This window comes from Cyclopterus lumpus, chromosome 6 (assembly GCF_009769545.1).
Source record: "Cyclopterus lumpus isolate fCycLum1 chromosome 6, fCycLum1.pri, whole genome shotgun sequence".
NCBI classification, from domain to species: domain Eukaryota; kingdom Metazoa; phylum Chordata; class Actinopteri; order Perciformes; family Cyclopteridae; genus Cyclopterus; species Cyclopterus lumpus.
In genome coordinates this window covers 22,879,139-22,892,973 of record NC_046971.1, presented here as the reverse complement: position 1 = coordinate 22,892,973, position 13,835 = coordinate 22,879,139, and the positions used below count along the sequence as shown (strand labels likewise).

Below are 13,835 nucleotides of genomic sequence, written 5' to 3'. Positions count from 1 at the left end.
ATAACCTCAGTTGTATGTAACAAGGCATAATCAATCTTCGTTATTATTATTTTTGTTATTTTTTTCATTACTTACAATTAATGATAGTGAAGACAAACTTCATTATACATATTAGCCTGGCTTCCCAGGGATCTTATGACACACACACACACACACACACACACCAACATTAGGTCACCAACACAAACATGCCATGCTGAATTCCCACACCAGGTTAAAATAGACCCCGTCCTCTGCCCTCCAACACCTCCAAATCACATCATTAACATCCTGCCTGCAATCCCACCTCCCGCACCTCTCCACTGCCACCAACCGAGACCTTGTTCTTTCCATTACCTCCCTTTTTACTCTCCTCTCTCGCTCTTCTCCAAGACTAAAACCCAAACATGAAGTTGTTCATCTTGCCCCGTCCCTCATTGTCACCGTCTTTCCCTTACATCTAAGAATAGGGATCTCCTGTTGTATATCCCTGCTCCCCTCTTTAGAGACTTACTGGTTTTATAAACACATTCCCAGCCACACATTCCTGACATTTGCTTACATCTGCTACATGTAATCTATTTCTCCACATTAAAACAAAAGAAGAAAAAAAAAAAAAAGATATTATTGACAATAAATCTAAATCAAGACTTACTCGAGCTGGAGGTGAACGGACAGGTCGGGGATACAGGAACCGTAGGAAGGGAAGAGGATACTGGCGGAAGGGGGGAGGGGAGGGAGGCGGGACAGTTGGGTGAAAGAGGCCTGGCGGAGGTGAAGAACAGCTGGACGCTGTGGTGCTGGAGAACATGGCAGGGCAGCGCCGTCAAACTCCTGGGCACAGAGACGGGACAGCAGGGGGACAGACAGGGAGTCAAGACGGACACGAGGAGGCCAAGAGATGCTGCATCACATCTAGCGGGCATCACGGAGATGCACTGAAGAATCAGCTCCACATCTTCACATACAGGGCAAGAGCATGAGATGCCATAATAATGATGTTGTTTAAGTTAAGGATGTAGATGGACTGAGTCATTTAAACGTGCTCTAAGTAGGGCTGGGTATCGGTACTCGATACCTTTAAGATACATATAGCAATAACTCACTGTCAAGTGGTATCAAAGTTGAGCAGAGATATGTTTTTAGTTTTTATACCAGTGATAGTTTTAGAGATGAACTGATACCAGTGGGTTAATCTGTGGGTGTGGAGTGGAGGCCAGCTGACTAGAGAGCGTGAAAGAGAGAGAGTGTTGAAAGGAGGACCGGCGACAGAGCAGGTGATCATTTGGTAGAGTTCTAGCAAGTTTCCTAACTTTGCTCAGCTGGAACACAACTCGTCATGAGGAAACCACACTTTTTAAGGGTAAGAATAAACAGGAAAAGAGGGGAGGAGGGGGATACTAACCTGGGGTCCAGCTCTATGGACTGAGGGAAGAATTTCTCCACTGCGTCATCAGGAAAGGCTTGTGACAGCTGAGAGAATAAGACAAAAAACATACCGATACGGTATTACATTTTTACGCTATTACTCCCTATAAAACATGACAGTTCAAACAGCTTAATACTTCACGTCTGTTTACCCGAATCAAAAAAGAAACAAAGGGGAAAGGGACTCATACGTTCATTCAGAATTGTGTAGGCTCTTTACACTCTGTAGAATAAACATAGCTGAAGAACAGTCACTATTCTCTTAAATTGAGCGCAGCCGATGATTATTATCGCCAAACTTTGTTTCAGTGGTGGCGCCGACCTGGGTCAGCAGCTCCGTCACCTCCTGCTGAGTTCTGACAACGGAGGACACCAAACCATCTGACCAGCCGGCCTGGAGGAGGGATGAGGAGAGGGGGAAGGGTGAGGAGAAGGGAAATGTTGAAGGAGGAGAGGAAGCAGAAAATCGGGTAAAAACATGAACAGAGTGGGAAAGCGGGCGTCTGCGTTGAACGCTGGACCCACCTCGAGCACATATTCAGCCGTGTCCTCGGGCGCGTGGGTCACACCTCTCAGCGCCACCCTCTCGATCAGTCCTGAAAAGAGGCACAGATTGTTTCGCCGATGATCAGCAACACATCACATGTTTGAGGCAGTGGCTTCAACACGTCGGTCATGTAGATCGGAGCATATGATGTTTCTTTCATTGTAAATGGGATATTTTTGTGTTTTTGGTCTGTTGGTTGGACAAAACCAATTAGTTGAACATTTCATCTTGAGCACTGGGAATCTGCTATCTGTCTGGTTTAACGTGTACTCTGTCCACTGGCTGCTGATACATTTGTTTCAGTTTCATAACACTGGCGCTGGCCAAGACTATCAAGGTTAAACCTCACAATCTCAGAGTAAGAATCCAGCCCTCCGTTCAGGAATCCTCTCCTCTATCTCCTTGTTCTATAGTTCTGAAAACATTATTTCCACTCCTGACAGGCCAATCTATAACTCACCCTGACCAGCGGGTAAGCTTGAGAACACATCATTTTTGGACTAAAAGTTGATGTATTATGACTTAATAACGTCTCCCAACTCTTATCAAAATGCATGATGGGCCTTATTTTCTTTGTGCATAGCAGTTGACAATAAATATATGGATGCAAATCTGCCGCACATGAGTTAAAGGGATAGTTCAGAGTTCTTGAAGTGGGTTTGTACGAGGTACACATCCACAGTTACAGTATATGGTGTTCAACATGCATGTTTGGAGAAAACCGGAGTACTAGCACGGGAGCAAAGCGACAAGTATGAAAGCAAAGTACTTGGCGTAACTATCCCTTTTTAGACAATTTGCATGCACTCACGCTCATTGTCTACTTTGATGTCTGAACACATGCCCCAGGTGCACAGGCAGGTTAGGGCTGCACTGCCACAAGTGAGAATGAGTTGAAATGAGGGTGGGTGGGGTGGGGGGGGAGAAATGCTAAATAGGTGTGTTTGTGCAGAAGACCTCCAGGTATAGATTTTCGACATAGTAGGCTCTGAAACCACGTGAACAGCTGGTCCCTCCCCTACAAGCAGGAGGGGAGGGACGGAGTCGAGAGAAGGAGGGGACAAACACAGAGGGGGATGAAGGAGGAGACAAGAGAGAGGAGTCACTTTCGCCGTGCACACACACACAAACATCCCTCAACACCTTTATGTGTGCCTGTTGGGCAGCAGCTGTGGAAGGCTCTAAATGCCGCCTGCCATTCACACTGATCTAGGCTGCCAGCCACACACACACACACAAACACACACACACACACACAGTCGAGGAGCGTTTCTGTGCATCACATCATTGAAAAGAAGAGCTTCAGTCATCTCCTGATGATAATGTTGTGTCTCAAGAAACATCCCTTGTGTCTTTATCACTTGACAACTGCAGTTTATGTGTGTGTGTGTGCGTGTGTGTGATTTATGCTGTTGACAGCTATGTGGTGTGACCATGAGGTAGTGAGATAGTTGAGTATTGTGTTACAGACAGAGTCAGGGGGCCAAGACAATAACTAAAGCCACATACTGTACACCCCAGAGACACCAGCTGGTCTCTGGACAAATGCTTTCAGATGAATAATAATGGAAAATATCCTAGGTAATCCAAACGGTTTTATGAAGACCAATAGCTCAGTTTGACACACACACACACACACACACACACACACCTCAGCCTTAGGGCAGCATTCTTTCAGCTGCGTTGTAGGTCAGATGTGCCGACATGTCACATCTTGTTCAATTGGGTTTACCTGGTTGTATAACATGACACACACACACACGCTTTTATGCCGACATGCATAGACACACACACACACACACAGCAAGTCAGACAATTAGATGAACAAAAAAAAAGTACTTTTGGTGCGGTTCCTGGTTGGTGCTGCTGCATCCTGGACCTGCCCAGCAGGTAGAGGAGGAGGCAGCTGAGGAGGAGGTGGCGGTGGTGGTAGTAGTGGTAGAGGAGGGGGAGGGAGGTCCGGGTGAGGAGGGGTGAGCTCCTGGCTCACCGCACGGTCTCGCCGTCCCATGGTGGCCCCTGAGAGTGTGCCGGCCTCTCTGGTTTGGCTCTGGAGAGCAGGGGTGAGAGACCAATCAGTAAGAGAGCGGTGAAAGCCGCAGAGCAAAGGTCGGGTAGATACAGAGCCAACCCCTTAGCCTCCTGGACGGGTGCGGGCCGACATAACAGAAACCTCGGGATGGTTTGTCTTTACCCGCAGACGTGCAAACACGGGGGATTGCGCCTGTTGTCATGGCTTGAAACAAAGTCGAACCCTGAGCGGCTCCACAGTTTGTGTGACTTAATTATCACTAATAACATTATGTGAAATGTGGCTCAATACTATGATACTCACAAGCTCATTTGGTTTCAATTCCTTTGAAAACAATGAGGTAATAAATCCTAATGTGGGTGGCTGCCTCACTTCAAAAAGTTTTCCTTACTTAATATTTGTGCGAAAACAAAACCCCGACACGTTTAGCTTGCCCCGTGTCACATGACCGGAAAACATAGCCTGGTGTGATGCAGTGCTACTCTTCTCACACACACAATTTCTGAGAGTAACCTCTTCAAACATTGGAAAACGAGTTACCCTGAAAGTTCTTAGGCTTATTATTGAAACTGTATTTCTCACTTAACAGTACAATCGTATTGGATTTTGTAATACATCTGCTATTAATGGTCGGTATGTGTCATGTATGGCATTGACATTGAGCTTCCCACAGAACCCTCTTCTGTCAGACCATTACCTCATAACTTTTGAGTTTATACTCCCGGAGTGTACACCGTTAGTTACCACGTCTCAATATAACAGGACTCCTATGCTAACTTTAGTCCGTCCCAGATTGATCATCTTGTCGATAGTGCTACAGGCTCACTGAGAATGACACTAGACTTGATAGTCCCCCTGAAGAAAAAGACAGTGAGGCAAAGGAGGTTTGCTCCCTGGTATAACCCTCAGACCCGCAAACTAAAGCAAACTTCACGAAAGCTCGAAAGCATATGGCGTTCCACCAATCTGGAAGAATCACGCTTAGTTTGGCGAGACAGCCTTAAAACATATACAAAGGCTCTCCGTAATGCCAGAGCAGCCTATTACTCATCAGTAATAGAGAAAAATAAGAACAACCCCAGGGTTCTCTTTAGCACTGTAGCCAGGCTGACAGAGAGTCACAGCTCTGTGGAGCCGTGTATTCCTATAGACCTCAGTAGTAATGACTTCATGAACTTCTTCAATGAAAAGATTCTAACTATTAGAGGCAAGATTGATGATCTCTTGCCCTCAACTACTGCCGATCTGTCATCAAGAGGAGTGGCCTTGGAAACGGCTGTATGCCCTGGTGTATATTTGGATAGCTTTTCTCCCATTAACCTAGACCAATTGTCTTCAACGGTTTCTACTTCTAAACCGTCTACCTGTCTCTTAGACCCCATCCCAACGAGGCTGCTTAAAGACGTGTTGCCTTTAATTGGCACCTCTCTGTTGGATATTGTTAATGTGTCTTTGCTAACAGGCCATGTACCACATTCCTTCAAAGTAGCTGTAATTAAACCTCTCCTGAAAAAAAACACTCTTAATCCAGAGGTGTTGGCTAACTACAGACCGATCTCTAACCTTCCCTTCCTCTCTAAGATCCTTGAGAAAGTAGTCGCAAATCAGTTGTGTGACTTTCTTGAATAGTTTATTTGAGGAGTTTCAGTCAGGATTTAGAAAACACCACAGCACAGAGACAGCACTGGTGAAAATTACAAATGACCTCCTAATTGCATCAGATAAAGGACTCATCTCCATACTGGTATTATTAGACCTTAGTGCTGCGTTCCACACCATTGATCATGACATCCTATTACAGAGACTGGACCAGTCGATTGGCATTTCAGGTACCGCACTAAGTTGGTTTAAATCCTATTTATCAGATCGATCTTAATTTGTATTTGTAAACAATGTATCCTCAATGACCACCAACGTTAATCACGGAGTTCCACAAGGTTCTGTGCTTGGAACAATTTTATTTACCTTATATATGCTTCCTTTGGGCAACATTATCAGGAAACACTCCATAAACTTTCATTGTTATAAAGATGATACTCAATTATATCTATCGATCAAACCAGAGGAGACCAACCAGCTCACTTATTTTTGGGGAGTTTTTCCTGATCCGATGTGAGATCCTGGGACAGGGATGTTGTATGTGTACAGATTGTAAAGCCCTCTGAGGCAAATTTGTAATTTTTGATATTGGGCTATACAAAATAAACTAAATTGAATTGAATTGAATGTGACGTCCCTTTGAGAATGAGAATCAAGTTTTTTAAATGACCATTATTTTGAAAAATAACACTCCTATTGAAGAAATGATCAACGTAGGTCTCAAAAAGTATAATTATCGTATTGAAACAAGTTTGGTAATTCCCATTTCATGTTGCAATACCTTATTGGAATGTATTGCTATGTTTAAAACCAGTTTGAAGATGCAGTGTGTTTTTATCTACCCTTCCGATACAAATGAAAAAGATTGAAGATTTTCCTTTTCAGAGGGAAAACTCAACATGTGCCTTTGCCCACTGCAAACGAAAGCACACGCAGTGTAAATCTGAAAACAATTAAGTATGCTACTGCCACATCCGCATGTTACCCGGCCGACCTGCCAGCTCCGTCTGCAGACTGTTAGTGTGTGTGTGTGTGTGTGTGTGTGTGTGGGGTGGGGTGGGGGGGGGAGTACTGTATGTGACTGTCACACTGTATGTACACGGAGTAAAAACAGCTCACGTGAATCAGCAGGGGAAGGATTACAAGGAGGGAAAGGAAAAAAACAAGTAGTGTGGGAATGACATTAAGAAACGTTCCAGAGAAGTGGCATGTGAATTATCCTGAACCCCCCCCCCCCACACACACACACACACACACATAAAACCTGAAAACTATACAACACAGACTGTGTGCTGACAACAACTCCTCCTCCTCCTCTTTCTCCTCCTCTTCCTCCCTCTCCTCCAACAGTCAGCTCAACTGTTGTTCATTCCGACACTGCTTTTATAGATACATATAAAGCGCCCATAAAATAGGGTGATTATGCAGACTTGTACGGGCCCAACAGATGTGGCCAGTGTGCTGTATGTGTCATTTATGAACATCAGCATTTGACCATTCTTCCTTCCTCTGGAGTGACTCGGCATCCAGCTGCTTCGTGTTAGAACCTAAAACCCAGAGAAGATCAGACGGCACTGGCCGGTTTCCTCAAATGCATTGAAATACCATTTTGCAGCATTCATGTTTCGCGCCACTTCATACGTTGTACTCGACTACGGTTTAGAGAAAAATATTGTACTTTTTTTAAAAAGTACTACGTTCATCTTACAGCCGCATTGCTTGTATGCAAACACCTACGAGCACCTTTTAAAAAGAAGACATCACATGCCCTTCCGCGTGCGTGCACATAAAGAGTCAAATTCATAGAAATAAAAGGCACCCTTGCACAATGCAGTTTCTTATAGGACTTTACAATTTCTACCACGCGTTTTCTTTCCTTTGCGTATCTCCAGAGCAGTTCATCCGATCCACTTCACACTTGGTGGGCGAACGTTGAATAAACAAGAGTTGGCGCTCTTCGCAGCGGCTGGGGGCGGGGCTTAAGGCCTCTTTGGACTGAGTCGAGCGTGCTGTCCACAGCGGCTCGTTGACCACAGTTCACTTTGGCTAACGTTACAACAAAACGTTTCCTTACTTTCATGCAGGTCAACGAGCAAGTTTACTCAACGCTGCAATAATTGATTTTCAGCCACTTGTTGGGTGGCGGAAGAAATCTAATAAATGTGTTGCAATAAACGTGTTAGCAAACAACTGCAACACAGACACATTAATCTGTAGCTATGAACACCCGAAAAAAGGTCCAGTAGTCAAAATATCTGACTCATTGGCTGTTAAATACTTCACCATGTCCACCAGCTAGTATCTAACTTTTTCTGTGTGCCATCTGGTGCTGGGCTGTTTCGTCCAAGCTTTTTACCGTTTGGAAAAAATGAAAGCTGCCTGCCACTTTTTTGTGTGCAAATGGCGCCAAGACGGTAGTAAGTTGTAGGCACGGCAAACCAAAAACATGGCGCTAAAAAGTGAACCCGGTCACATTCCACGTAATCAGCATTTAACCCGTTGTTTATGTAAAAATGTTGATTGGAGCAACTTTTAAGAGATTATTTTGACTATCTAAATTTGGGCTAATGTCAACCCTGCTACGGTAGAGATACAGATACACACATATATATATATATATATATATATATATATATATATATAGTAAAGCTGGCTAAAAGCTGCTTTACTGTAGATAATGTATGCAACTGCTCTGGTTTACAATGAAACCCTGTCATACCCTTCAGAGCACTGAGGGAAGGAAGGAGAGCCACAGAGAGAGAGAGAGAGAGAGCATTTATAACTTCCTGGGGATTCACAGGAGACACACACACACACACACACACACCACAGAGGGTTGATTTCAGCATAGAGAAATGTGCTGACCTGCACTAAGCAGGAGCCAAGGGCAACAAAACACTAAATACAAACGCTCCACTCTGAGCCGGGTACTTTCCCTTCGCTGCTCGCACACGTTTAAAACAGTATTCCTGCCCGCCTCTCAGTGTGTGTGTACGTCTGCGTCTGTGGGCATGAGGAGAGGAGCAAAACACCCAACGTTGTGCATCTTTTAACTCTCTTACCCCCACCACCCCCACAATCTCGCTCACATCCGTGGCGTCACTCTTCCGCAATTCTCTCTCTGTCCCGATTCACGTCTGGAGAATCCCCCGTCGGCTCTGGGCAAGTTGATCCCAGATGTGATTGTAACGGAAGTGTAATGAGCCACTTTGCTCCCTGCATTATTGGGAAATCCCCCCCCCCCCTCCCCCTGTGGTCTCCAATTGTCATCACAACTCACCGGGCAGGGGGACCACATACGGTCTCGTTGTTCCTGTCCTCTTTGCCTTTGTCATAAATATTTTGACTTTTATGGTTGACCACTGATCTTGTTGCAAACCAAAGCAAAATGAGCTGTATTTTTTAGGGCAGTTGCACATTGAGCGTAGAAGATCGTGTCAAAAGTAAATCCTGGCTGTTTCTTTCCCCAGTAATAATATTTGGATCACATCTCTTATGTTTACCTTGCAGTTCTTGTTTGTTTTCCTCATTAATATTATGCAACAGCTGTTCAATCTGGAGCCAGTTCATGAAAACTCGGAACACCTGGTGTGCGTTAGCGCCACACTGGCAAAGCTCTAGCCAACGAAAAGAGGCTCCTTTTTTTTTGTAATAGAGAAGAATAACTCCATGGACCGGATGGGGATTTTGCTAATTAATTAAGCTTCGAATCATCTATGACAACCTGTCAGCTTCCCTCATCTTGGTGTGCACGTCACTGCATGAAAGCCAGCATCAGCAGAGTGTAGCTGTTAAACAATACGGACAGGAGCGATTCAGCTTGCCTACAGCCTCAAAACAATAGTTCAATATGAACTGGTGTGGCGATTGAGAACCACTCACTACGTCATCTGCGTTCCCATCGTTCTGACAACAGCGGAGCCATTTACAAGGGAGCGTGAGCTTTAAAAAAGGCATACAAAATGGCCATTTCCATATCAAATACTCCCCTTGCGTTCGCCTTGATTTCTTGAAGGGAAACGTTGTTTTTTTCTTGAACGCATCTACTGGTGGCCGAAGAATCCGGACAGAGCGAAAGGGTTTCAAAAGAGGGAAGTATGTCAAGTCTCATTATGCTCACTAATTCCCAAAGGCAAAGGAGTAGCACGCCTGAGCAAGCGTGAGACTGTTTATTGCATCTATCTTTTCAAAAGTCAGGTTATAGTGAAGCGATTTGCTGGCTTTTCTCCATTTCTGGATTGTCCGTTCACCATGGAGGCATGCGAGAAAAACACGTGTTTTATATAAGAATTCAAGGTGAAACCGGGAGAGTAGTTGATACACAAAAGGTCATATTCAGGGTGAAGTACTCCTTTTAAAAAAAGGGGGGGGGGGATGCTTAAAATCATATTGTGGCTTTTTGTTTGAATAAATAATTAAAAACCAACGCTGATGAAACCATTTTCCTACGACCGCATCAATGACTTACAATACTACTCATGCCACAAAGAAAAAGGAGGCAATGACACACAAGTGATGAGGCACTGTGAGACAACCCCAGTGGCGTTGCTCCTCCCTACCTTGTGCCAGCAGGTGCAGTGTGTGTGGCAGGGTTGGCAGGCAGATAGAGGCAGGCAGGCGGGGCCGCTGGCAACGGGCCGGGGGCAGGCGGCGGGGGCCAGCGAGGCCGGTGGCAGGGACGCGGTCTGACGGTGATAGTGGTGATGTGACTGGGAGGGACAGGTGGCAGTTCGAACCCCGCCAGGGCCTGCTGCTTGAGCATCTCCTCCTCCTCCTCCTCCTCCTCCCTTGCTCACCTGCATCAACCAACATGTGCAATAAGATGCCAAATGGGAAACACAGATGTGATGTATCATGTTCTACTCATCCTTTTTTGTAATCACAAGTGATAATTAAAAAGGTATTTTGGCGTCCTGTACCCCCACATTCAGTCTCAATGAAATGATTGGACGAGCTTAAACAGAGTCCAGCGACAGTCATAGATACCAATTTGAGATGTGTAATTCTAAAAAACTGAATCCACACTAGCTTTCACCTTATAAGAAACTAATTTGTTGCTGAAAATCCAACCTTTGGGGACAAATGGAACACATTTCGTGCTTTCTGACATCCTTGACTGACTGCCTTATTTTTTTGTTTTTCTCCAACGCCTGTCATTACACTGTCTGAGAAAATCTGGCCTCGTCCTGGCAAAACAACATCCTCAAAGCCCCTCGAAGCTTCCTTAAAGAAAATGTCGGGATGTTGCACGTACAGGCGAAAATATGCCGCACGACCCCCACAAAAGGGCCGTGTCTGACGGTGCCATCAGCATAAATTGCGCTTGCTCCAATGGCTTGCAGCTAACAGTGCTCAACAGCGCTAACGGTACCCCCGAAGCCATTGGTCGGGGGGCGGCAATCTTTATGTAATAGTTGTTTGATGCTATATTAATGCTCTGAGTATCACATGGAGAACCCTTAAGTATCTTTTTTTTAACCATAAAATAGGACCAATTGTTATTTTGGCCAGCTTTGATTCAGATACGACTTTTTCATCGTAAACTCCTGCTGCCAGCTTTCACCGTCACAAGCATGCAATTTGCTTTGTTCACCGCACCGGCTGACATGACTGAGGTGCGTTGTGTCAACTGGCGACTGTCATTGCCCACGTCTCACCTGTAATTTTGGTGTATAGGCAACATGTCAGTGTGCTGGAACATATTTCCTCTGCTGGGGCTCGGAAAGAGCCTGAAATTACCTTGTGTTTCACCTACTACGAGGGGCTTTCCCCCCTTTTTTCTTCCGAGCGGGTGAAAACCTCACCTGTGGCCCCCGAGGGCCTGACGGATGGGCGGACACGGTCATAACTCTGAATTTACGGGACTCTCTTTGTCGGAGAGAGGAGGATTCATGGCAGAGTGGCTTCCTGCAGCATGCTCGCCATGCTTTGCAAGCACGTTTATGTCGCCTTTCCATTCAGACGGTGGCTAACATGTTCTCAGCCAGCCATGGAGTGAAGCTTTCATTAGCTGCTGTTGTTGTTGTTGTTTATGTCATTCACACCCATACAACTTCACAGGACCGTGTTTTGGAGCCTATACATGGATCTTCTACACTTCACTCTCCCAGTATAAATTACATTATTTAAATTATTCTGATTAGGGGCCCTGCTCCTGATGACCTTGTGCCCTTTCTAGAGGCTTTTCTACTGGAGCATCCCTCTCACCTGCAGGACGTCCTGGATCTGGCTGAGCTGCTGCCTCAGCACCTGCTTCTGGTGGAAGCTGAAGGCCGGGTGGTGGGAGGCCATGGTGAAGAGCAACAGAAACTGCTCCTCGGTCCTCCCGTCGTTCAGCGCCAACCCGTAGTTGTTGATCACCGTGTCTATGTGAGTCAGGGTCCTGTACAGGACCCCCGCGGCCTCCCGGTTGTCCGCGCCGAGCAGGGCGAGGGACACCAGCAGCTTGCTGCGCACCACCTCGTCCGTGATGTTGGTGAGAGCCGAGAGGTCGGCGGGGTTGTTGGCTCTGATCTCCGCGTCCCGGAGGGAGTGGTAGTCCTTGCGGGCCAAGTCCTCCAGGCACGAGCCGAGGAAGCGGAGCTCAATGGGGACGCAGAGGTCCAGGAGGCCGCACAGGAACTCGGCTCTCTGGGCGGAGGTGAGGGAGGAGAACCAGCGGTACACCCCCTCCCTCTGGACACTGCTGCGGCTCTCCACCATCCTCGCGCAGCCACTCCCCGCGGCGCGCGAGCTGACGGCTTGGACAACGCGTGCCAGTTGACGCGGCGGACTTTCCAACAGAGAGTAAAATTCCCAACGAAGGGGTCGCGCGCACGCGTGCGTAATTGCGCAGGCGCGCAGCGCGAGCAGTGGTTGTCTCGAGTTGGCCAAGTCGAGAGCTAATGTGTCAACTTTCACCAACTAGCGAGTCGCGCCGTCTCTCGCGCTCGACGTTCGCCTCCACGCGCCCCGGCAGCGGCGGTGAGAGATGCTACAGGTATTTCCTTTGTTGGCGAACCGGCGGCGACGCAGCAGCAGCAGCAGCAGCAGCAGAAGGCCTTTTCCGAACCATAATCTCGCCAAATACGAACCCAAAGTGGTCTGTTTTAGCGTTGAGCCCGCAGCACCGGCAGCCAGGAGTCCCTCCGCCGTGTCCCTCTCCACCGGTCGGACCGCTACCCTCCCCGCCCACCCACCGGACGGTACTTTGGCTCAAAACACACCGCCCCATTCAAGGGGACGCTCATAGAGAGACTCTTTGGCCGGAGCCGCCCGCTCTGCTGTCCAACACGGCACAACAATCCCTTCCTGTAACGTTGCTCCTCTGTCCCCTGTCCCCCCCCCCCTCAAAAAGTGTGCGAGGAGCAGTCGACTGAAGCCAAGCTACACACAAAAAGTCCCGAGCGCTAGCAAGACCGTGTTAGGTTGAAGTTTGAAAACAGAACTAGTGGCCTGAAACTTACTGCTGCTGCCGTTGGAAACACACTTGATAACCTTTCCGAGACATTACGTTGACACGCGCCGCCGTGGAGGAAACAAAAAAACTCCAAAACGACACTGTTCGGGGGTCCGTGAATGAGTTTAGTGCAACATGTTGTTCTACGCTCCCTGCATTCTGCCATGAGTCTTGGATTTGGGGGGCGGGAGGGGGGACAGCTGTGTATAACATTAAACCAGCAGCTAGAACAGCCCACCATAAATAAAATGTCTTCTCTGATTGGCTGCGAGGCCCGTCTGCATGCGAGGCCTCTCTCGTGATTGGTTCAGAGGGGCTGCCTCGCTGTATTGCATCTTTTTCTCGTGCGCGCATACATATCTCAGCTTTACTGCTTTAAAGTACCAGCTCGGCCCGCACGTCGAGCAGATGCTATGCAATCTGTTTAGTATGAGAGTCAATGAATGTTATGCTATACACCCCAACGACTATCTCAGTTATTACTTTAGTTATTACCAGAGTTCTCACAAATAAGTAAAGTCAACCATGAAGTCATAGTGATGAGTATCAAAGGGTAATATAACTCTATAGAAATATTACATTACATTACACTTAATTTTTACAAATTACACATTACAAATACAGTTTTGTGAGGAGGATGGACGTTTTAGAGGTGTGATTTATGTGTAGTTGAACATACTTTATACTTTATGATCCATATCATTTGAACAGCATCTTCATAGTTCACTCCTCTGAGCGAGGCAAGGACCCTGGGTGTATATTATTGTGTAGTTCACATTAAGGACCAGAAGAGGGCAGCAGACGTCCACGTT

At 46.6% G+C, this 13,835-nt stretch overlaps 1 protein-coding gene across 1 annotated transcript in view; it reads right to left on the bottom strand.

Annotated features, from left to right (window-relative positions):
* zcchc14 (zinc finger, CCHC domain containing 14) overlaps window positions 1–12,728 on the bottom strand; it is a 20,978-nt gene extending 8,250 nt beyond the window's left edge. The window contains exons 1-7 of the mRNA XM_034536005.1: window positions 11,793–12,728; window positions 10,145–10,381; window positions 3,794–4,004; window positions 1,933–2,003; window positions 1,730–1,801; window positions 1,385–1,452; window positions 635–813 (exon numbers count right to left, since the gene is read on the bottom strand). Of these exons, the coding sequence (XP_034391896.1) occupies window positions 635–813; window positions 1,385–1,452; window positions 1,730–1,801; window positions 1,933–2,003; window positions 3,794–4,004; window positions 10,145–10,381; window positions 11,793–12,287 (1,333 nt within the window). The 5' untranslated portion in view covers window positions 12,288–12,728. The remainder of the gene's footprint in view (window positions 1–634; window positions 814–1,384; window positions 1,453–1,729; window positions 1,802–1,932; window positions 2,004–3,793; window positions 4,005–10,144; window positions 10,382–11,792) is intronic.
* Window positions 12,729–13,835: the final 1,107 nt, after the last annotated feature.